Consider the following 21,881-nt stretch of genomic DNA (forward strand, 5'->3'; position numbering starts at 1 on the left):
ACCCCAGTGAGAGTCGGTGCCCGTGGAACCCGTGCCCCAGTGAGAATCGGTGCCCGTGGAACCCGTACCCCAGTGAGAGTCGGTGCCCGTGGAACCCGTACCCCAGGGAGAATCGGTGCCCGTGGAACCCGTACCCCAGGGAGAGTCGGTGCCCGTGGAACCCGTACCCCAGGGAGAGTCGGTGCCCGTGGAACCCGTACCCCAGGGAGAGTCGGTGCCCGTGGAACCCGTACCCCAGGGAGAGTCGGTGCCTGTGGAACCCGTACCCCAGGGAGAGTCGGTGCCCGTGGAACCCGTACTCAGGGAGAGTCGGTGCCCGGGGAACCCGTACCCCAGGGAGAGTCGGTGCCCGGGGAACCCGTACCCCAGTGAGAGTCGGTGCCCGGGGAACCCGTACCCCAGGGAGAGTCGGTGCCCGGGGAACCCGTACCCCAGGGAGAGTCGGTGCCCGGGGAACCCGTACTCAGGGAGAGTCGGTGCCCGTGGAACCCGTACCCCAGTGAGAGTCGGTGCCCGTGGAACCCGTACCCCAGTGAGAGTCGGTGCCCGTGGAACCCGTACCCCAGGGAGAGTTGGTGCTTTCAGAAGCCGGGGCTAAGATCCCTCCCTTGAAAACACTGAGCCGCCTTTACTGTAAAGCTTGGTGAGGAGGGGCCTCTTTCCGCCATTCTTTGACACTTGATGTTTTGCATTGTTTGTAAAATAAGCATTTTTATTTGCAAGGCAGAAATTACTAGTTCCCATGATACCTTTAAATACCCACCTACTCACCAACAAATGCTGTAGGTTGTTTTAGCTCAGGACAGGCCTTAAAGGGGCAAGCAATGTCTGTGATGGATTGGAATCAACTGGAAAGCCAGTCATTAATATTTCAAGTACAGCAAAGTGGAGACTTTAACAATCGGGTAGTTACCAGTTCCAAGTGAATGGTGACTGGTTTAAGGGTCAGCACTGCCATTGTGAATCTCTGGGCCTTTTCTAGAGTGTGAAAATGTGAACTTTTATTATAAAGTAATGATTTTTAGCGATTTTCAGAGTATTCCCTGCACTGGTGGCTCCGACAGTGAGGGGCACAGAGCAACAAGGTCCCAGGGCCCGAGTTAGCCGATCTCAGCGATCGGAATGCAATAATTGGCCTGAGTGTCCATGGGCGAGGAAGGAGAGGGGAAAATTCAGACAGGATCCCTGCTTTAATCATTGCCCAGTGATCCCTGTGTGTGCACCCCAGTGAGAGTCAGTGCCCATGGAACCCGTACCCCAGTGAGAGTCAGTGCCCGTGGAACCCGTACCCCAGTGAGAGTCAGTGCCCGTGGAACCCGTACCCCAGTGAGAGTCAGTGCCCGTGGAACCCGTACCCCAGTGAGAGTCAGTGCCCGTGGAACCCGTACCCCAGTGAGAGTCAGTGCCCGTGGAACCCGTACCCCAGTGAGAGTCAGTGCCCGTGGAACCCGTACCCCAGTGAGAGTCAGTGCCCGTGGAACCCGTACCCCAGAGAGAGTCAGTGCCCGTGGAACCCGTACCCCAGTGAGAGTCAGTGCCCGTGGAACCCGTACCCCAGTGAGAGTCAGTGCCCGTGGAACCCGTACCCCAGTGAGAGTCAGTGCCTGTGGAACCCGTACCCCAGTGAGAGTCAGTGCCCGTGGAACCCGTACCCCAGAGAGAGTCAGCGCCCGTGGAACCCGTACCCCAGAGAGAGTCAGTGTCTGTGGAACCTCGTACCCCAGTGAGAGTCAGTGCCCGTGGAACCCGTACCCCAGTGAGAGTCAGTGCCCGTGGAACCCGTACCCCAGTGAGAGTCAGCACTTTGTAAAAAAGAAAGCCTGGGAAAATTGTGAATAATAAATAAAAATGCTGGGGGCAAATGTAGGTCAGGTTGTTAACCCTGGGAGAGGGAATAACGATGCCCCTTTAAGATGTGTTACCTCTTTAAGAGCGATGTGGAAAGCAGCCCAGCCCAGCTTGGTCCTGTTGCCACATTAAACAATAAGGATGCCGAGAGACTGCCAAGCGGCCGAGCCTGGCAATAGCAATGTGAGGGTCAGTTTCAAGGATCCCCACACAATGTTGCAGATCTCGCTGGCAGGGGTTCGGGACAATTAAACTGGCCCCAGACACTCCCGGGTCAGGTCCAGGGCTACGGTACTTGGCTCCCTCGCTGTGCACCGATTGTACGGGTTTGTGGAGTGCCCTCCCATTGAGGGATTTTGTGGGTCCAGGTATTGCAGCCTGTCCCATGTGATTTTAACATTTTAAAATCCTTTCCTTAAAGTGAGGAATTTCATTACTGAGTCCCAGATCTGGGGTTATTTAAGTTTACAGTTCTGGATTGTGTGTAGGGTTCTGAACATACTGGGGTATTTAAATATACAGCCCCATAAAAACTGGGGTATTTAAATATACAGTCCCATTAAAACTGGAGTTATTTAAGTATACAGTCCCAGATTGTGTTGGGGTATTTAATTATACAGCCCCAGACTGTGCAGTGACCCTAAAACTCTGTTGCCCATATCCTAACTCGCACCAAGTCCTGTTCACCCATCACCCCCTGTGCTCGCGGACTTACATTGGCTCCCGGTCCAGCAAAACCTCGATTTTAAAATTCTCATCCTCCTATTTTCAAATCCCTCCATGGCCTCCACCCCCCCTCCCTATCTCTGTAACCTCCTCCAATTCTACAACCCTCCGAGATCTCTGCGCTCCTCCAATTCTGGCCTCTTGCACATCCCTGATTTTCTTCGCTCCACCATTGGCGGCCGTGCCTTCAGCTGCCTCGGCCCTAAGCTCTGGAATTCCCTCCCTAAACCTCTCCGCCTCTCTCTCCTCCTTTAAGACCCTCCTTAAAACCTACCTCTTTGACCAAGCTTTTGGTCACCTGTCCTAATATCTCCTTATGTGACTCGGTGTCAAATTTTTGTCTGATTACGTTCCTGTGAAGCGCCTTGGGAAGTTTTACCACGTTAAATCTGGACACATCAGAGCTGCAGCTGAAACAATCTGTCTGTCTCGGGATCTCTCCCTCTCTCACGCTGGGGGCTCATTGCACTCCGGGGGGCGGGGGGGGGGGGCGCTGGTGCTGATGAGCTGAGCTTGAAGAACACCAGGGGGTTTTGGGAATGCGTCCATTAGCATAAACAGGGTATAATTACAGCCTATTTGCACGTGTAAAAACATTCCTGTGAAAACATAACGCAGATGAAAGCACAAGAGCAGGGCCAGGGTCATGTCACGCATGTGTGAAGCGTGTGTGGAACGCATGTGCAGCATGTATGCAGCATATTTGGAGCATGTGTGCAGCGTATTTGGAGTGTGTGGGGTGTCAGACGTGTGTCAGCGTGAAAGCATTTCCCACTCAGGTGCAGAGTGCAATCTGAGTACGTCAGTGTCAGCCGTGGCTCAGTGGGCAGCAACTCGTCTCTGAGTCAGAAGGTCATGGGTTTGAGCTCCACTCCAGAGACTTGAGCCCATAATCTAAGCCGACACTCCCAGTGCTGTACTGAGGGAGTGCTGTGTCGTCTTTCGGATGAGATGTTAAACTGAGGCCCCGTCTGCCCTCTCAGGTGGTCGTAAAAGATCCCACGGCCACTATTTCAAAGAACAGGGGAGTTCTCCCCAGTGTCCTGGGGCCAATATTTATCCCTCAACCAACATCACTAAGAAACAGATTATCTAGTCATTTATCTCATTGCTGTTTGTGGGACCTTACCGTGTGAAAATTGGCTGGCGTGTTTCCTACATTACATGTATGTTAACCGACAGCTTCTGCTGTTAAACTAAGACAAATCCTCACAAAACAATAAATCCCCCCTCACCCCCACACACACACTTTGTCATCTCTCCTTTCCCCATCTCTCCTGAAGGTGCTGACTCTTCCTGGGGTACGGATCCCCATGGAAGCCAGAAACCCCCCGCACCCCCGACTCTGCCCACCCGCCCCCCTCCCCCCCCGTACCTCATCCAAATATGCCAGATGGTGAGTGTCTACAAGCTATTTGGTCATGGGAGCATCAAGCCTGGCCCAATCCTGTCCTCATTCAATGTCCACTCACACACACTTGGCACTTCCCTGGATCAGCTAATTCAATGTAGACCGACTGGAATTCCCCCCCTCAACCTCTCCGCCTCTCTCTCCTCCTTCAAGACACTCCTTAAAACCTACCTCCCTGTCCTAATATCTCCTTATGGGGCTCGGTGTCAAATTTTGTCTGATAATCGCTCCCGTAAAGCGCCTTGGGATGTTTTTACTACATTATAGGCGCTATATAAATGCAGTTTCTTGGTGTTGACCTTTCCAGTTCTGTGCAGCTCAGTGCAGCACTTTGCTCGTCCAGCCACTGAGGGGAGCTCTCTGATTAATTATTGAGGATCTCATTTTCCTCTAGTTATGGTCTGTTTAAGTGGACTCGGGCTCTGGGCATTCCTCAATGGTTGGCTCCCCTTGGGGCTCCCAAACTCAATGCTCCAAACTTCCTTTGTATACGCACAGTGCCCCCACAATGTGGCCACGGTCCCTTCCTACCATTGATCCCGGAGCTGATATCAGAGTCTGTGCTGACCTACAATTGCCTCTCGAATTAATCACTCCATGTGACGGGGTGCTTTCCGACATCAGTCCTTTTATCAGTTGTCACATTTCTATCTCTCGCTCTACAAGCAGCATTCTCACGTGCCTCCTTTCAAGGTTGAAGAGCCCAAAATTCTCGTTCAAGGTGTCAGCTGTGGCTCAGTGGGTAGCACTCACCTCTCTGCGTCAGAGGGTGGTGGGATTGGGTCCCACTCCAGAGACTTGAGCCCATAATCTAGGCTGACACTCCCAGTGCCAGCACTGGGGGAGTGCTGCACTGTCGGAGGTGCCGTCTTTGGGATAAGACGTTAAACCAAGGCTCCGTCAGCCCTCTCAAGTGGATGTAAAAGAAGAGCAGGGAAGTTCTCCCTGGTGCCTTGGGCCAATATTTATCCCTCAACCAATATCACGAAGATTATCTGGTCAGTACCACATTGCTTTTTTTGTGGGATCTTGCTGTGTGCAAATTGGCTGCTGCATTTCCCCACATTCCAACACTGTGAAGCACTTTGGGACGTCCTGAGGTCATGAAGTGTCAGCCTGGATTATGGGGCTCAAGTCTCTGGCGTGGGGCTTGAACCCAAAAACCTTCTGACTCGGCGGGGAGAGGGGGGCTACCCACAGAGCCCTAACTGGGTGCCCTGTCGATTGGGGCTCGGTGGGCCATCCCCTTGAAGAAGGGTCCCCATGAACATAAGAAATAGGAGCAGGAGTAGGCCAATCGGCCCCTCGAGCCTGCTCTGCCATTCAATAAGATCATGGCTGATCTGATCCTAACCTCAAATCTAAATTCATGTCCAATTTCCCGCCCGCTCCCCGTAACCCCTAATTCCCTTTACTTCTAGGAAACTGTCTATTTCTGTTTTAAATTTATTTAATGATGTAGCTTCCACAGCTTCCTGGGGCAGCAAATTCCACAGACCTACTACCCTCTGAGTGAAGAAGTTTCTCCTCATCTCAGTTTTGAAAGAGCAGCCCCTTATTCTAAGATGAGGGAGGCAGTTCTGCTTTAAGAAACGTTGGTGTGTTTCTCTCGGCAGAGGGAGCATGCAGCCCTTCAGAACCAAATATATAGAGAGAGAGAAAGAGAGAGAGAGAGAGAAATCCTGCAGCTCGGGTCGGTTTCAAATTCCCCTTCGGAAAATGTGGCTGGTTGGTGCCCAATGGTCTGGGAGCTTTGCTCAGATGTAGCTATGGAGATGGCGAGAGGCTCGTTCCTTTGACAGGTGTGTGCTCAGCTTTAAGAGGCAGACAGCGGATATGTACAGCAAGGGGAAAGGATGTACGGTTCCCTCGGACGGTCAGGCAAGGGAAAAGTAAGTGGCAGCGAAAGATAGGGAGAGAGAGAAGGAGAAAGAGGAGGAGGAAGGAATAAAAAGAGAGAGAGAGAGAACATTTGTGGCTCTTGCAAGAATTAAAACAAACCTGCGGGAGCTGGGATTTTATTTTGCTCCGTTCCGGGGGGATGCTGAATGGAACGAGGAGGCATTTTCTTGTAAAGTTTTGTAAAAAAAAATGATTCTCCATTGCATTTTTAAAAATCTGTTGTTTTTAAAATTCTGGAATTAAAAAGCTTTGCTTAAAAAAACCCGCGCGTGTCTGGAAAGTGTGTTTTTGTTTTGTTTGCTGCGATTTTACAAGTTTTAATTCTTCTAAAATTCCCAATATTTCATTTCATGTTTGTAAAATATATATATTAAAAACCCAGTTCAGTTTCATTGTGAATTTTAGCTCCTCTCTCCCGGGGAGAGAGACTCTGAGTCTCGGGGATGTTTTGTTCCGATATATATATTTATTTGGGGGTTTGTGTGGGGTTTTTGCAGCCTCTGTGAGTCAGCTCCTTGGAGCATCTTTTTAAAAAAAAATATTTTAACATTGATAAAAGTGCAAAAATGAAAAAAAAAAAGTTTTCACGGGGTTATTTCTTTTAATGAAGCCTCTGTCTGTTGTCTCTCTGTTAGGTTGGCTCTGTATGTTTACGAATACTTGCTCCATGTGGGAGCACAGAAATCTGCACAGACTTTTTTGTCCGAGGTAAATAATATCTCTCGTGTGTTTTTAAGTTCCCCAACGCTGAAATTTGGCTTTTTTTTTTGCCTTTTCTTTCCTTCATCCATCCTGATCTCTCTCTCTCTCTCTCTCCTTCCTGATTTTCAGATCCGTTGGGAAAAAAATATCACACTGGGAGAACCTCCTGGGTTCCTGCATTCCTGGTGGTGGTAAGATTATTGTTTCTTTGTATTTCCTATGTTTTATTTTTTTTAAGTGTCTGATGTTTTCCAGGAGACCAGCTCCTCAAACAAAGGAAACCTGATTCCAGATGGTGAGGGGGAGTTCCTCACCTCTCTCTATCCTGGCTGTTTATTGCTCCCTCTCTCTCTCCGCACCATCTCAAACTTATTTGGGCTGCCCCAGTGTTTTAAAGGGGCATTCAACACACTCTATATCTACAGGAAGCCGTGTGTGGACTGGGGGGTGGTTACTGAGCTGTGCTGACACGCGAATGACCACAGGTTCCATTCGCGGTCTGAGCTGAGTTACCTGATCTCCCCCTGAGGTAACGTTTAGCCTTGGTGACCCTGAGCTAGAGAGGGGTGAAAATTGGCCAGGGTTCCTGCTCCCGATCACTGCTCAGTAAAATCCCTGCTCCGAAAAGTGCACACGTGTTGCCGTCAGGTGAAAGAAAAGGTCAGGCTCAGCAACGATGCCCCCCACAGTCAAATATCCTGCTTACAATCCCTGCCTCGGCTCACACATTCGCCAGTTGGGGGAGGTATCGGACTGGGTCAGCCCTCTTTGGCTTCAACCTGGCAAGAGGCAGTACCTTCAGGAGAGATGGGGAGAAGGTTGGGGGGAATGCAGGAAAAAGCTATCCAATTAATCCCGCTCCCCCTGCTCTTTCCCCATAGCCCTGCAAATTTTTCCCCTTCAAGTATTTATCCAATTCCCTTTTGAAAGTTATTATTGAATCTGCTTCCACCGCCCTTTCAGGCAGCGCATTCCAGATCATCACAACTCCCTGCGTAAAAAAAATTAATTCTCCCCTTCTCCCCTCTGGCTCTTTTGCCAATTACCTTAAATCTGTGTCCTCTGGTTACCGACCCTCCTGCCGCTGGAAACAGTTTCTCCTTATTTATTCTATCAAAACCCCTTCATGATTTTGAACACCTCTATCAAATCTCCCCTTAACCTTCTCTGCTCGGAGGAGAACAACCCCAGCTTCTCCAGTCTCTCCGTGTAACTGAAGTCCCTCATCATGGTGTTTGATTGGTCAGTGGGAATTCACATTGAATTTTGTCCATTTCAAACTGGATTGGAGTAAAATGGAACTGGACTAACATTTTGGGTAAATGCAGCAGGCAGAAACTCTGCTGTTCCAGGACATCGGGTTCACCACTGCTGAGTGCTGAAGTTGCCTCTTGCTGTGTACTGTTACATTAAAACCCTCCACCAAGCTGCTCGGTGGATCTTGTACATTGAGAGCTGTGGGACACTGTGTGCAGTTGGACCCTGGATGTATTGGGTACTAGGACTGGGATGTATGGGAGCTTGACCTATGCTGTATGGGGATAGCTCACCAGGGCTGGGGTTTGAACTGTGACTGGGCACCAGGTTCTGCAGTTCCAGGATTGGGGTTGGGAACTGGGGACCAGAATTCCCAGACTGGGATCAGAATCGGATTCAGGTTCTAGGCCTGTGGTTCTTAGATTGGGTTTGAGTACTGGGGTCTTTGGATTTGGGTGGAATTTGCGATTAGGATTGAGGTTCTGGAGCCTGTTGATCTCGGCTGGGATTGGAGCCAATGTGTCTAGGTTAGGTTTGGAATTGGGTGAGTACTGGGGCCTTTAGATCCTGATTGGGATTGGGTTTGAGTAATGGAGCCAGTGGATCCAGATTGGGATTGAGTAGTGAGGTCTGTGTGTCCCCTATCGAGATCAGGCTCAGGGAGCTAGGTTTTGCAGTACCAGGGCGGGTATGTATATATGGGGTGTTTTCCTATGTTTGACAGTGTTAACTAATAAATGACAATATAAACTAAGATCCAGCCTGATGAAGAGTTTGCAGTGACCAGTTCTGTCTCCTCTCTCTAGTGTATTTTGGGATCTGTACTGTGCAGCTCCTGACAGACGTGAAACATGTGAGCACTCGAGTGAAGCCAAGGCCTTCCATGATTATGTGAGTTTTATGCTAATTTTATTCATTATGGAGAGGTTCTCTGTCTTGTTGAAGGTAGTATCATTTCTGGCAGGAGAGAGAGGGTGTATGTATTTGTGTTTATCTGTATGTTTGTGTGTGTGCTTGGCTGTGTGTGTGTTTGTGTTTTAACTTGCAGTAACTGCTGTGAGACGTGACTCCATTTTTGTCAAAGGACGGATGGATTTTGACCGAATTTTAATTGTGCCTTTGTTGATTTATAAGCAGGATCTTCCGAAAAGTGTTAATTAAATAGAAACAAATCTCCAACTCTGCTCTTCACCTAATTTGCTTTGTAAAAATGTTGCTCGTTTCCCAGATATTATGGTCGGGTTTGTAGGTGATCGACGTTGTACTGGTTTTTAGAGTTCACCGATTGGGATGGGGGGTGGTGTCACGCTGTGAACCCTTAGTGGCGAGGGCAGTTGTACCTGGGGAAACTGATCTCTGCTACAGTCCGACAATCTTAGCTTAGTGATTGTTATTGAGTGCCGTATGTACAAAGTTACTGTTCAGCAGGGTAAGGGTCACTCACTGTGTAACTGTACAGAGTCACTGCTTGTTCAGGGTAAGGGTCACTCACTAACTGTACAGAGTTAATGATTATTCAGCAGGGTAAGGATTACTCACTGTGTAACTGTACAGAGTCACTGCTTGTTCAGGGTAAGGGTCACTCACTAACTGTACAGAGTTAATGATTATTCGGCAGGGTAAGGATTACTCACTGTGTAGTGTAGTTGACGCTGAATACAGGGACCTTTACTTTACATTTGGTCAGTTGACACCTTAAGACGCTCCGTAAAACTTACCTCTCACCTGTACTTCCTTGGCTCGGTGTCAAATTTTGTTTGCTAATTGCTCCTGCGAAGCGCCTTGGGATGTTTTACTGTATTAAAGGTGCTATATAAATGCAAGTTGTTGTTGCCCTGATATTTTCCTCCATGTGGTGACTTTAATCAATCCCTGCTCTTGTTTATAAACACACGTGGGGAAGTATCAGTGTGTGAGGGACAGCTCAATACTAAATATCAAAAATGTTCAATTTCCCAGCATCAACGCCCCTTGACATGATAAGAATAAAATTCACCCCTGTTCTAGTCGTTGAATATTGCAGGGATACAGTTCCCCTGGTACTGACTCTCACTGGGGTACGGGTCCCACAGACACTGACTCTCACTGGGGTACGGGTCCCACAGACACTGACTCTCACTGGGGTACGGGTCCCACGGGCACTGACTCTCACTGGGGTACGGGTCCCACAGACACTGACTCTCACTGGGGTACGGGTCCCACGGGCACTGACTCTCACTGGGGTACGGGTCCCACAGACACCGACTCTCACTGGGGTACGGGTCCCACGGACACCGAGTCTCACTGGGGTACGGGTCCCACAGACACCGACTCTCACTGGGGTACGGGTCCCACAGACACCGACTCTCACTGGGGTACGGGTCCCACAGACACCGACTCTCACTGGGGTACGGGTCCCACAGACACCGACTCTCACTGGGGTACGGGTCCCACAGACACCGACTCTCACTGGGGTACGGGTCCCACAGACACCGACTCTCACTGGGGTACGGGTCCCACAGACACCGACTCTCACTGGGGTAGAAGTTCCTCAGCTGCATGAGCCTTGCAAGCCACTCAGTTGTATCAAACTATTACACAAAATCACAAGAACCTTCAACAGGTGGACTGCAACGTTTCAGGAAGAAGGCCGAGCACCTCAGGACTACCAGGAATGGGCAATAAATGCCGGCAATGCCCACATTCCAAGAATGAACCTTGTGATGAGAGGCAACAAATCCAGTGTTCCTCTAAAGAGGATCTTTCAACCAGGTTAATGGTTGAGTGTGTGCAAGGGTGGTACATCATGATGGTGGGTAGAGGGGAGGTCATCCAAGGCCAAAGATCTGTAGTTGAAAGAAAGAACTTGCATGTAGGAAACGTGGCAGCCGAGAGACAAGAGAGACAAAAGAGAGTCTAACCACCTCCCCTTGACATTCAACGGCATTACCATCACCGAATCCCCCACCATCAACATCCTGGGGATCACCATTGACCAGAAACTTAACTGGACCAGCCACATAGATACCGTGGCTACAAGAGCAGGTCAGAGGCTGGGTATTCTGCGGCGAGTGACTCACCTCCTGACTCCCCAAAGCCTTTCCACCATCTACAAGGCACAAGTCAGGAGTGTGATGGAATACCCTCCACTTGTCTGGATGAGTGCAGCTCCAACAACACTCAAGAATCTCGACACCATCCAGGACAAAGCAGCCCGCTTGATTGGCACCCCATCCACCACCCTAAACATTCACTCCCTTCACCACCGGCGCACAGTGGCTGCAGTGTGTACCATCCACAGGATGCACTGCAGCAACTCGCCAAGGCTTCTTCGACAGCACCTCCCAAACCCGTGACCTCTACCACCTAGAAGGACAAGAGCAGCAGGCACATGGGAACAACACCACCTGCACATTCCCCTCCAAGTCACACACCATCCCGACTTGGAAATATATCGCCGTTCCTTCATCGTCGCTGGGTCAAAATCCTGGAACTCCCTTCCTAACAGCATTGTGGGAGAACCTTCACCACACGGACTGCAGCGGTTCAAGAAGGCGGCTCACCACCACCTTCTCAAGGGCAATTAGGGATGGGCAATAAATGCCGGCCTCGCCAGCGACGCCCACATCCCATGAACGAATAAAAAAAAAAGCCAATTTGCGCACAGCAAGATCCCACAAACAGCAATGAGATAATGACCAGATAATCTGTTTTAGTGACGTTGGTTGAGGGATAAATATTGACCAGGACACAGGGGAGAATTCCCCTGCTTTTCTTTGAATAGTGGCCATGGGATCTTTTAAATCCACCTGAGAGGGCAGCTGGGACCTCAGTTTAACATCTCATCTGAAAGATTGCACCATCCCACAGTGCAGCGCTCCCTCAGTACTGCACTGGGAGTGTCGGCTTAGATTATGGGCTCAAGTCTCTGGATTTGGACTTGAACCCACGACCTTCTCACTCCGAGGCAAGAGAGTGCGACCCACTGAGCCATAGTTGACACTGTGCAGGAGTGTGGGAGGGCATCCGAGTGGAATCTGAAAGCCCCAGATGAGTTGGTCCAGTGACTGTTCTCTCTCGTGCTGGTTTCTTTGATTCTGTTTGTTCCCTTCCTGGTCCGTGTGTCTCAACAACACAGTGGGCAGGGCATTTGGTCAATGGACCATCGTGGGGGAGAGAGCGAGCGAGCGGTCCACCTCGTTAAGGGATGCCCGAGGGCCACACGAGGCCAGGACTGTGTTTCCAAAGCTTTGTTTCTTTTTGGGGGAATATCCATCGACAGGGTAGAGAGAGAGGGACTATTTCCTCTGGTGGATGAAACCAGAACAAAAGGGCTTAATTTTAAAATTACAGTGAAATCAGGAAGCACTTTTTCACAAAAAGGTTAGTGGAAATCTGGAACTCTCTTCCCCCAAAAGTTCTGTGGACGCTGGGTGATAATTGAAATTGTCAAGACTGAGATTGATAGATTTTTGTTGGGTAGGGGTATCCAGAGAACAAAGGAGGGTAAATGGAGTTGAGGTACAGATCAGCCATGATCTGATAGAATGGCGGAACAGGTCCGAGAGGTTGAATGGCAGCCTCCTATTCCTATTTTCCATACAATGTTATTGCATCTTCCCATTAACAGTGCGTTCGTGTGTCGCGGGCTGCGTGTGTCGCGGGCTGCGTGTGTCGCGGGCTGCGTGTGTCGCGGGCTGCGTGTGTCGCGGGCTGCGTACTCATAGTCCCGTTCAGCGTTCGGAGCCCTGAGATGAGAGCAGTGACTCGCAGGTCGTGATACTGTAATTGGTGAACGGGGATTTCTTCCCCCTTCCTCCTCCGCCCCCCCCCTCAAGTCGACCAGTGGTGAGGGAGCAGGCTGGGCCCTGGAGGAGGGACCGAGAGGCTACTGACTGAGGATTGATGCTCTGTTCGTTGACCTCTGGCCCTCTGAGGCAGTAGGTGGAAGGGTTGTTATTGATGGGTTGCCCTGTGAAATGGGTCCCTGGGTTCCTGTGAAGTGTGTGTGCACTGGGGACAACCAACCACGCTGAGCCTCTCGCCGTTTCCATGGCAAAGTAACCCATTTTGTAAAATAGCACTGGATGCAGCAGCCTAAATATTATCCAGGTACAGAGGTGATGTTATGATCTCATCCCCTTCTCTGAGCTAATATTTTAGCTCCTTTTAATCATGATTTTTTTTCCCTTCACCCTCTCGTTGATTGAAGACCTGACATCAAACTTATGAACAGGAGGAGGCCATTCAGCCCCTCGGGCCTGCACCGCCATTCAATTAGATCATGACTGAGCTGTACCTCAGCTCCATTTACCCGCCTTTGCTCCATAATCCCTCGATACCCTTACCCAATAAAAATCTATCGATCTCAGACTTGAAAGCTCCAATTGACCCCCAGCATCCACAGCCTTTTGGGGGAGAGAGTTCCAGATTTCCACTCCCCTTTGTGTGAAGAAGTGCTTCCTGATTTCATTCCTGAACGGCCTGGCTCTAATTTTAAGATTATTCCCCCTTGTTCTGGACTCCCCCCACCAGAGGAAATAGTTTCTCTGTTTCTACCCTATCGAATCCTTTTATAATTTTCCCCGATTAGATCCCCCGCTTAATCTTCCAAACACAAGGGAATACAAGCCTGGTCCATGCAACCTGTCCTCATAATTTAGCCCCGGTATCATTCTGGTGAATCTGCGCTGCACCCCCTCCAAGGCCAATATCTCCTTCCTGAGGTGCGGGGCCCAGAACTGAACCCAATCTCCAGATGGGGTCTGACCAGGGCTCTGTACAACTGAAGCATCACTTCCTCCCCTTTGAATTCCAGCCCCCTTGAGATAAAGGCTGACATTCCATTAGCCTTTTTGATTACTTTTTTGTACCTGTCTACTGGCTTTTAGTGATTTTTGTTCACGGACCCCTAAATCTCTGCTCCTCCACAGATCCTAGACTCTTTGCATTAAGATTTGTCTTTCTTGATGTCATTCCTTGAGCCATTCCCAGGTCCCTCCTGGGTTTAGAGGGTAGTTCAGCCCCTCCAGTCCTCTCCGCGCCTTCCCCAGGTGTGAAATTATCAGGGACGTAGCGGGGAAAAAAACTGAAGCATCGGTTGGGAAAGTTGGATGAGTCAGTTGGGGAGCAAGAAGTGTCACCATAGCAACAGTCGCCAAAACACATAGGGTGAAGGGCCGAGGCCAGGGTGCAGCAAGTTTGGAAAGGGGAGGAGACAGGACGACACGTGGATGATACCGAGCTTGAGTTTTAAAACTAGTGCAGCATCGAGGGAGCTTGTCTCGCTGGCCCAGCTGGCCCTGTTATTTGTCATGGTATCAGGTACTTGGTACCTGGGTAAAACTGCATGAGGTTGGAGCTTGAGTTCTCAGTCTTTCCACTCACCAGTGACTGGGGATGACGGGGCAGGTGAGGATTGCGAAAAGTTTAGTTTATTTTCCATAGAATCGGAATGTTGCTGATTGTACCACAAAACGTCGCAAAGAGGAGCTACCCGACTATTTAAATACCCACCGACTGCATTCCTGCTTTAGGCTCATCCCTGGACTCTAATCGAGGGGTTCGGGGGGGTTTACATATAGAATAACAGATTCCCGGGGGTGAGTTACAGACTGGAATCTAATCATAGAATCATAGAACGTTATGGCACAGAAGGAGGCCATTCGGCCCATTGTCTCCGTGCCGGCTGAAAAAGAGCTGTCCAGCCTAATCCCACTTTCCAGCACTTGGTCCGTTGCCCTGTAGCTCACGGCACTTCAGGTGCACATCCAAGTACTTTTTAAAATGCGATGAGGGTTTCTGCCTCTACCACCCTTTCAGGCAGTGAGTTCCAGGCCCCCACCACCCTCTGGGTGAAAACATTTCTCCTCAGCTCCCCTCTAATCCTTCTACCAATTACTTTAAATCCATGCCCTCTGGTCACTGACCCCTCTGCTAAGGGAAATAGGTCCTCCCTATCCACTCTATCTAGGCCCCTCATAATTTTATGCACCTCAATTAAATCTCTTCTCAGCCTCCTTTGTTCCAAAGAAAACAACCCCAGCCTATCCAATCTTTCCTCAGCTAAAATTCTCCAGTCCTGCAACATCCTCGTAAATCTCCTCTGTACTCTCTCTAGTGCAATCACATCTTTCCTGTATTGTGGTGACCAGAACTGTACACAGTACTCAAGCTGTGGCCTAACCAGTGTTTTATACAGTTCCAGCATAACCTCCCTGCTCTTATAGTCTTTGCCTTGGCTAATAAAGGAAAGTATCCCGTATGCCTTTTTAACCACCTTATCTCCCTGTCCTGATACCTTCAGGGATCTGTGGACATGCACTCCAAGGTCCCTCTGTTCCTCTACAACTCTCAGTATCCTCCCATTTATTGTGTATTCCCTTCCCTTGTTTGACCTCCCCAAATGCATTACCTCACATTTCTCTGGATTGAATTCCATTTGCCACTTTTCTGCCCACCTGACCAGTCCATTGCTATCTTCCTACAGTCTACAGCTTTCCTCCTCACTATCAACCACGGCCAATTTTTGTGTCATCTGTAAACTTCTTGATCAAGCCCCCCACATTCAAGTCCAAATCATCAATATATACCACAAAAAGCAAGGGACCCCACTGGAAACAGCCTTCCAGTCTCAAAAACACCTGTCGACCATTACCCTTTGCTTCCTGCCACTGAGCCAATTTTGGATCCAATTTGCCACTTTCCCTTGGATCCCATGGGCTTTTACATTTTTGACCAGTCTGCCATGTGGGACCTTGTCAAAAGCTTTGCTAAAATCCATGTAGACTACATCAATTGCGCTATCCTCATCGATCCTCCTTGTTACCTGCTCAAAATTGAGGGGTTTACACACAAAATAACAGATACCCTGGAGTGAGTTACAGACTGGTATCTAATCGAGGGGTTCGGTGGGGTTTATACTTTGGATTGGGTGGTTTAGACTGACGGGGTTGAGTTTACTGCAGTATTTTCCTTTGCCTGATTCTCTTGTTCGTTTCCTGTGTGAAGCTGATGTTTTGAATAAGCTGTGAATCGTGATTATAATGAAGGCAGAAAAACAGTCAAGAGAACGAAACTGAACTCCCCCCCACCCCCCAATCCCCTAATCCTGACACGCACACAGACCCCTGTCCCCAAGGAGCAGTGTAACCATGGTAACCCAAGCAGCGCGGCGTGAAGGGGTTAATGCTGTAAGTCGGGACCAGCGGTTCTCCATGTGCAGTAGTTAAATGACCTACTTTTAATTCCTGTAGCAGGATTGCAGGCTGATTCCCAAAGGAATCTCCTCCCTCATTCCAGGCAAAACCTTCTGACTCCAGCCTACTAAAATCCGTGAGCGTGGAATGAAAATTCAAATCCACTCCCCGCTGGGGCAGTCAGGAGAATCTCTCTCCCAAATGAAGAGGCTGAGTTTCTCATCGGAAGAGGCTGAGGCAGCTGGGGTAAAGAATAAAATGATTCCCTCTCCCCCACCCCCCTCCCAATCCTACAGCTAGTCTACGCAAAGAAGCTCCTTGATTTCTCTGCTGTGCTGGAGTGCTGTTTTGCATGTGATGGCGGTTACCTCTGCAACATTGCCCATTTCCACCCCTGCCTCAACTCTTCTGCTGCTGAAACCCTCATCCGTGCCTTTGTCACCTCCGGACTCGATTATTCCAATGCTCCCATGGCCGGCCTCCCACCTTCCCCCCTCCGTAAACTTCAGCTCATCCATCTGCTGCCCCGTATCCTAACTCGCACCAAGTCCCATTCACCCATCACCCCACTGTGCTCGCTGACCTACATTGGCTCCCGGTCTGGCAACGCCTCGATTTAAAAATTCTCATCCTTATGTTCAAATCCCTCCATGGCCCTCGCCCCTCCCTAATCTCTGTAACCTCCTCCAGCCCTACAACCCTCCAAGATCTCTGCGCTCCTCCAATTCTGGCCTCTTGTGCATCCCCGATTTTAATCGCTCCACCATTGGCGGCCGTGCCTTCAGCTGCCTCGGCCCTAAGCTCTGCAATTCCCTCCCTAAACCTCTCCGCCTCTCTCTCCTCCTTTAAGATGCTCCTTAAAACCTATCAAGCTTTTGGTCACCTGTCCTAATATCTCCTTATGTGGCTTGGTGTCAAATTTTGTTTAAAAATCTCTCCTGTGAAGCGCATTGGGACGTTTTACTACGTTAAAGGTGCTATATAAATGCAAGTTGTTGTTTTGCTGCGTTTTGCGTTCGGACTCTGGGCTCTGGATGGGAATTGCAGCCTCATGCAATGTTCGAACCTTCTCTCCCTTCCCCTAACGTGACTGCTCCTAATTTATCATTCGGGCAGGAAGCTCAGTGCCCTGTGACAAAGGCGGTGGCATTTTGGAGGGGAGCAGAGAGATGGTCATCATTAGTGAGACTCTTGAGCAAGGTGTGTCCTGTCACCCAAAACACAATCTGGGAGGAGGCCATTCAGTCCCTCGAGTCTGCTGCACCATCCAATTAGATCATGGCTGATCTGTATCTCAACTCCATTTTCCTGCCCTAGCTCTGTATCCCTCGATACCCTTTCCCAACAAAGATCTATCAATCTGAGTCTTGAAAACTTCTATTGACCCCCCCCAGCATCTACAGCCTTTTTGGGGGGAGAGAGTTCCAGATTTTCACTACCCTTTGTGTGAAAAACTGCTTCCTGATTTCGTTCCTGAATGGCCTAGCTCTAATTTTAAGATTACAGGAACAGGAGGAGGCCATTCAGCCCCTTGAGCCTGTTCCGCCATTCAGTGAGATCATGGCTGATCTGCATCTTAACTCCATTTACTCACCTTGACTCCATAATTTCTTAATACCCTTGGCTAACAAAAGTCTGTCGATCTCAGATATAAATTTTTTATTGAGCTAGCATCTACTGCTTTCTGTGGGAGAGTGTTCCACACTTCTACCAGCCTTTGTGTGAAGAAGTGTTTCCTAACTTCTCTCCTGAATGGCCTGGCTCTGATTTTAAGGTTACACCCTCTTGTCCTAGACTCCCCCACCAGCAGTACATCAATTGACAGTTCATCAATTAAACCCAGTCAGTAGAATATTTAGCTGTGGGAAAGAAAGAAGAAGCAACTCCCATTTCTACAGCGTCTTTCACAAACTCAGGACGTCCCAAAACGCTTTACAGCCAAGGAAGTACTTTTTGAAGTGTAGAAACTGTTGTGATGTAGGAAACACGGCAGCCAGTTTGCGCACAGCAAGATCCCACAACAGCATATTCAGGGATGTTCATTGAGGGATAAATATTGGCTCCCTCAGTACTGCCCCTCCGCCAGTGCAGCGCTCCCTCAGTGCTGCCCCTCCGCCAGTGCAGCGCTCCCTCAGTACTGCCCCTCCGCCAGTGCAGCACCCCCTCAGTACTGCCCCTCCACCAGTGCAGCGCTCCCTCAGTACTGCTGTGGATGGTCATCCTCAAGCCTCGAAGAGGGGCTTGAACCCGCAACATTCTATCTCAAAGGCAGAAGCACCTCTTGTTGAGCTTAGCTGACAGTGGGCAGTAACATCAAAATATCCTTCCTGGATTACCAGCTGACTTGACATTTGATTCTACCACTGTTTCCCTGTCAATTTAAGTTGTTTGGGGTTCTCTGGTTGGCTGGTGGGCATGGGGTTAATGTTTGGGGTTCTCTGGTTGGCTGGTGGGCGTGGGGCTAATATTTGGGGTTCTCTGGTTGGCTGGTGGACGTGGGGCTAATATTTGGGGTTCTCTGGTTGGCTGGTGGGTGTGGGGTTAATGTTTGGGGTTCTCTGGTTGGCTGGTGGGCATGGGGCTAATATTTGAGGTTCTCTGGTTGGCTGGTGGGCGTGGGGTTAATATTTGGGGTTCTCTGGTTGGCTGGTGGGCGTGGGGTTAATATTTGGGGTTCTCTGGTTGGCTGGTGGGCGTGGGGTTAATATTTGGGGTTCTCTGGTTGGCTGGTGGGCGTGGGGTTAATATTTGGGGTTCTCTGGTTGGCTGGTGGGCATGGGGCTAATATTTGGGGTTCTCTCGTTGGCTGGTGGGTGTGGGGTTAATATTTGGGGTTCTCTGGTTGGCTGGTGGGCATGGGGCTAATATTTGGGGTTCTCTGGTTGGCTGGTGGGCATGGGGCTAATATTTGGGGTTCTCTCATTGGCTGGTGGGCGTGGGGTTAATATTTGGGGTTCTCTGGTTGGCTGGTGGGCATGGGGTTAATATTTGGGGTTCTCTGGTTGGCTGGTGGGCGTGGGGTTAATATTTGGGGTTCTCTGGTTGGCTGGTGGGCATGGGTGGGGTTAATATTTGTGGATGGTGCTGTGCTCAGTATTTTCTGAGCTCTGCTTGTGTTGGCAGAGGCTCAGACCTGGTGGTGTTAGCAGCATTCGCCTTGTGAAACTGATGGGACTCTGGCTCAGGGCCAAGCCCTTAACAACGGGTGAGAGCAGCAGTGCGGAGGAGGGGAGGAGGTGGGGCTGCTGCTACACTGCGAAGCTGACCCAGGGGGAGGGGGGGCACAGTATTAAGGATTATTACCGGCCCGTGCGGGAGGTGGCCACCTGTAGATGCTGTCCTTTAGTACAACTCGCTTGTAGAACCATTCCAGCATTTTAAAGACTCGACAGAACAGGAGGTTGAATTACAGTCTGTTCGTGCCCCATACATTGTCCAAACCTTCAATTCAGCCCGGTCCCTGCCTGACCCTCGCTACACAAACCCCGTTCACCCCCCTCTGCATCTCCTGGCGGTTCTGCATCGCCTTGTCCAAATGGTACTTACACGAACCCCTGCAGAATTCATTCAGACATCTCCAGTATGGGCAGAGGGATCGGTTTTAACAACATCAACTCCCATTTATACAGTGCCTTTAAGGTAGTAAAATGTCCCAGGCCGCTTCACAGGAGCGATTATCAAACAAAAGCCACATAAGGAGATATTAGGAGAGGTGACCAAAGAGGTAGGTTTTAAGGAGCATCTTAAAGGAGGAGACAGAGGTGGAGGTGCGGAGAGGTTTAGGGAGAGATTTCCAGAGCTTAGGGCCCAGGCAGCTGAAGGCACGGCCGCCAATGGTGGAGCGATGAAAATCGGGGATGCGCAAGAGGCCAGAATTGGAGGAGCGCAGAGATCGCGGAGGGTTGTAGGGCTGGAGGAGGTTACAGAGATAGGGAGGGGCGAGGCCATGGAGGGATTTGAAAACGAGGATGAGAATTTTTAAATGGAGGTGTTCCCGGACCGGGAGCCAATGTAGATCAGCGAGCACAGGGGGTGATGGGTGAACGGGACTTGGTGCGAGTTAGGATACGGGGCAGCAGAATTTTGGACAGCTCGAATTTACGGACTGGGATTCAATTTTTGCCTCTTTCTCACCTCCTCTCCAGAATAGGCTCTCACAGGGGTACAGGTTCCATGGGCACTGACTCTCACTGGGGTATGGGTTCCACTGGCACTGACTCTCACTGGGGTACGGGTTCCACGGGCACTGACTCTCACTGGGGTACGGGTTCCACGGGCACTGACTCTCACTGGGGTACGGGTTCCACGGGCACTGACTCTCACTGGGGTACGGGTTCCATGGGCACTGACTCTCACTGGGGTACGGGTTCCACGGGCACTGACTCTCACTGGGGTACGGGTTCCACGGGCACTGACTCTCACTGGGGTACGGGTTCCACGGGCACCGACTCTCACTGGGGTACAGGTTCCATGGGCACTGACTCTCACTGGGGTACAGGTTCCACGGGCACTGACTCTCACTGGGGTACGGGTTCCACAGGCACTGACTCTCACTGGGGTACGGGTTCCATGGCACTGGCTGCCCTGTGGTTCTTCACCCAATTCTTCACTTGTGATCTGCAAACGCAAACAATCGTGGTCAGGAGTGGAAACTTTGGCTGATTTCCTTCTCCTTTCCTAGTCCAGGTGCGAACTTGTCACCGACCAGTGATGGAGACTGGGCCAGTCCTTCTCTCAGTCGCTCAGATGCCATGCCAGCTGGTGTTTGTGCCTGCTGTGCCAGGCGGGGGCTTGTGATAATGTGATGGCATCTCGTCTGTTTGTGTTCGTTTGCTTGTTTTACTCCTTGTGAGTTCTGCCGTATCTCCCAACTGCTTTTGTCTTCATGTCTCCCAGATGCTGTTCCATAAATACTTAAAGAGGGTGTTTAAAATATTCAGGCACAAAAAACCCTTAAATTAAAGTCTCCCAACAGCTGGAGTGTTTGAGCTGCACTGAGATCTCTCAACGTACAGTGACAGGGTCACAAGTCACTCTTCTGACCATCTCAAACTTGTAATTAGGTTTTCAGCTAAATAGTTCTCAATCAGTATTAACTACATTTCAGTGTGCTGCTCTCGCCTGTGATCATTCTGTCTCTGTCTCTCTGTCTCTGACTCTGTCTCTCTGACTCTGTCTCTCTGACTCTGTCTCTCTGACTCTGTCTCTCTGTCTCTCTCTGACATTCTATCAATGAGTCTTGCTTTATTACTGTCCCCCTGTCTCTGTTTTTTTCCCTCCTTCTTTCTCTCTTTGACTCTCCCTCTTTTTCTGGTGTCCGTTTCTTTCTATCTTTTTCTCTATCTTTTCATTTATCTGTGTCTCTGTTGGGTGTTTGACTGTTGCTGTCTGAGCCCCTGTCTCTGTCTTTCTGTCATTCTCTGTTTATTTCTGTCTCTCCCTCTTTTTCTTCTAATTCTTTCCTTTTGTCTCTTTGTCTGTCTGTGTGCGCCTGTCTCTCTGTCTTTGTGCCTGTGCATGTGCCTTCGTGTGTGTGTGTGCGCGCCCATCTCTACGTGTGTGTGTGTGCGCGCGCCCATCTCTACGTGTGTGTGTGTGTGTGTGTGTGTGTGTGTGTGTGCGCGCGCCCATCTCTACGTGTGTGTGTGTGCGCGCGCCCATCTCGACGTGTGTGTGTGTGCGCGCGCCCATCTCTACGTGTGTGTGTGCGCGCGCCCATCTCTACGTGTGTGTGTGTGCGCGCGCCCATCTCTACGTGTGTGTGTGTGCGCGCGCCCATCTCTACGTGTGTGTGTGTGCGCGCGCCCATCTCTACGTGTGTGTGTGTGCGCGCGCCCATCTCTACGTGTGTGTGTGCG

General features: G+C 50.1%; 1 protein-coding gene across 2 annotated transcripts in view; it reads left to right on the forward strand.

The window, feature by feature from the left end:
• Positions 1-5,678: 5,678 nt before the first annotated feature.
• The window catches only part of ssbp4 (single stranded DNA binding protein 4), an 84,094-nt gene continuing 67,891 nt past the window's right edge, over positions 5,679-21,881 (forward strand). Inside the window, exons 1-4 of one of the 2 annotated variants that reach the window (XM_067968574.1) lie at positions 5,679-5,877; positions 6,523-6,595; positions 6,719-6,780; positions 8,653-8,737. In XM_067968574.1, the coding sequence (XP_067824675.1) occupies positions 5,822-5,877; positions 6,523-6,595; positions 6,719-6,780; positions 8,653-8,737 (276 nt within the window). In that variant the 5' untranslated portion in view covers positions 5,679-5,821. The remainder of the gene's footprint in view (positions 5,878-6,522; positions 6,596-6,718; positions 6,781-8,652; positions 8,738-21,881) is intronic. The other variant, XM_067968575.1, reaches the window with a different exon arrangement.

The sequence above is a fragment of the Heptranchias perlo genome, chromosome 29 (assembly GCF_035084215.1).
Source record: "Heptranchias perlo isolate sHepPer1 chromosome 29, sHepPer1.hap1, whole genome shotgun sequence".
Taxonomy (NCBI): Eukaryota; Metazoa; Chordata; class Chondrichthyes; order Hexanchiformes; family Hexanchidae; genus Heptranchias; species Heptranchias perlo.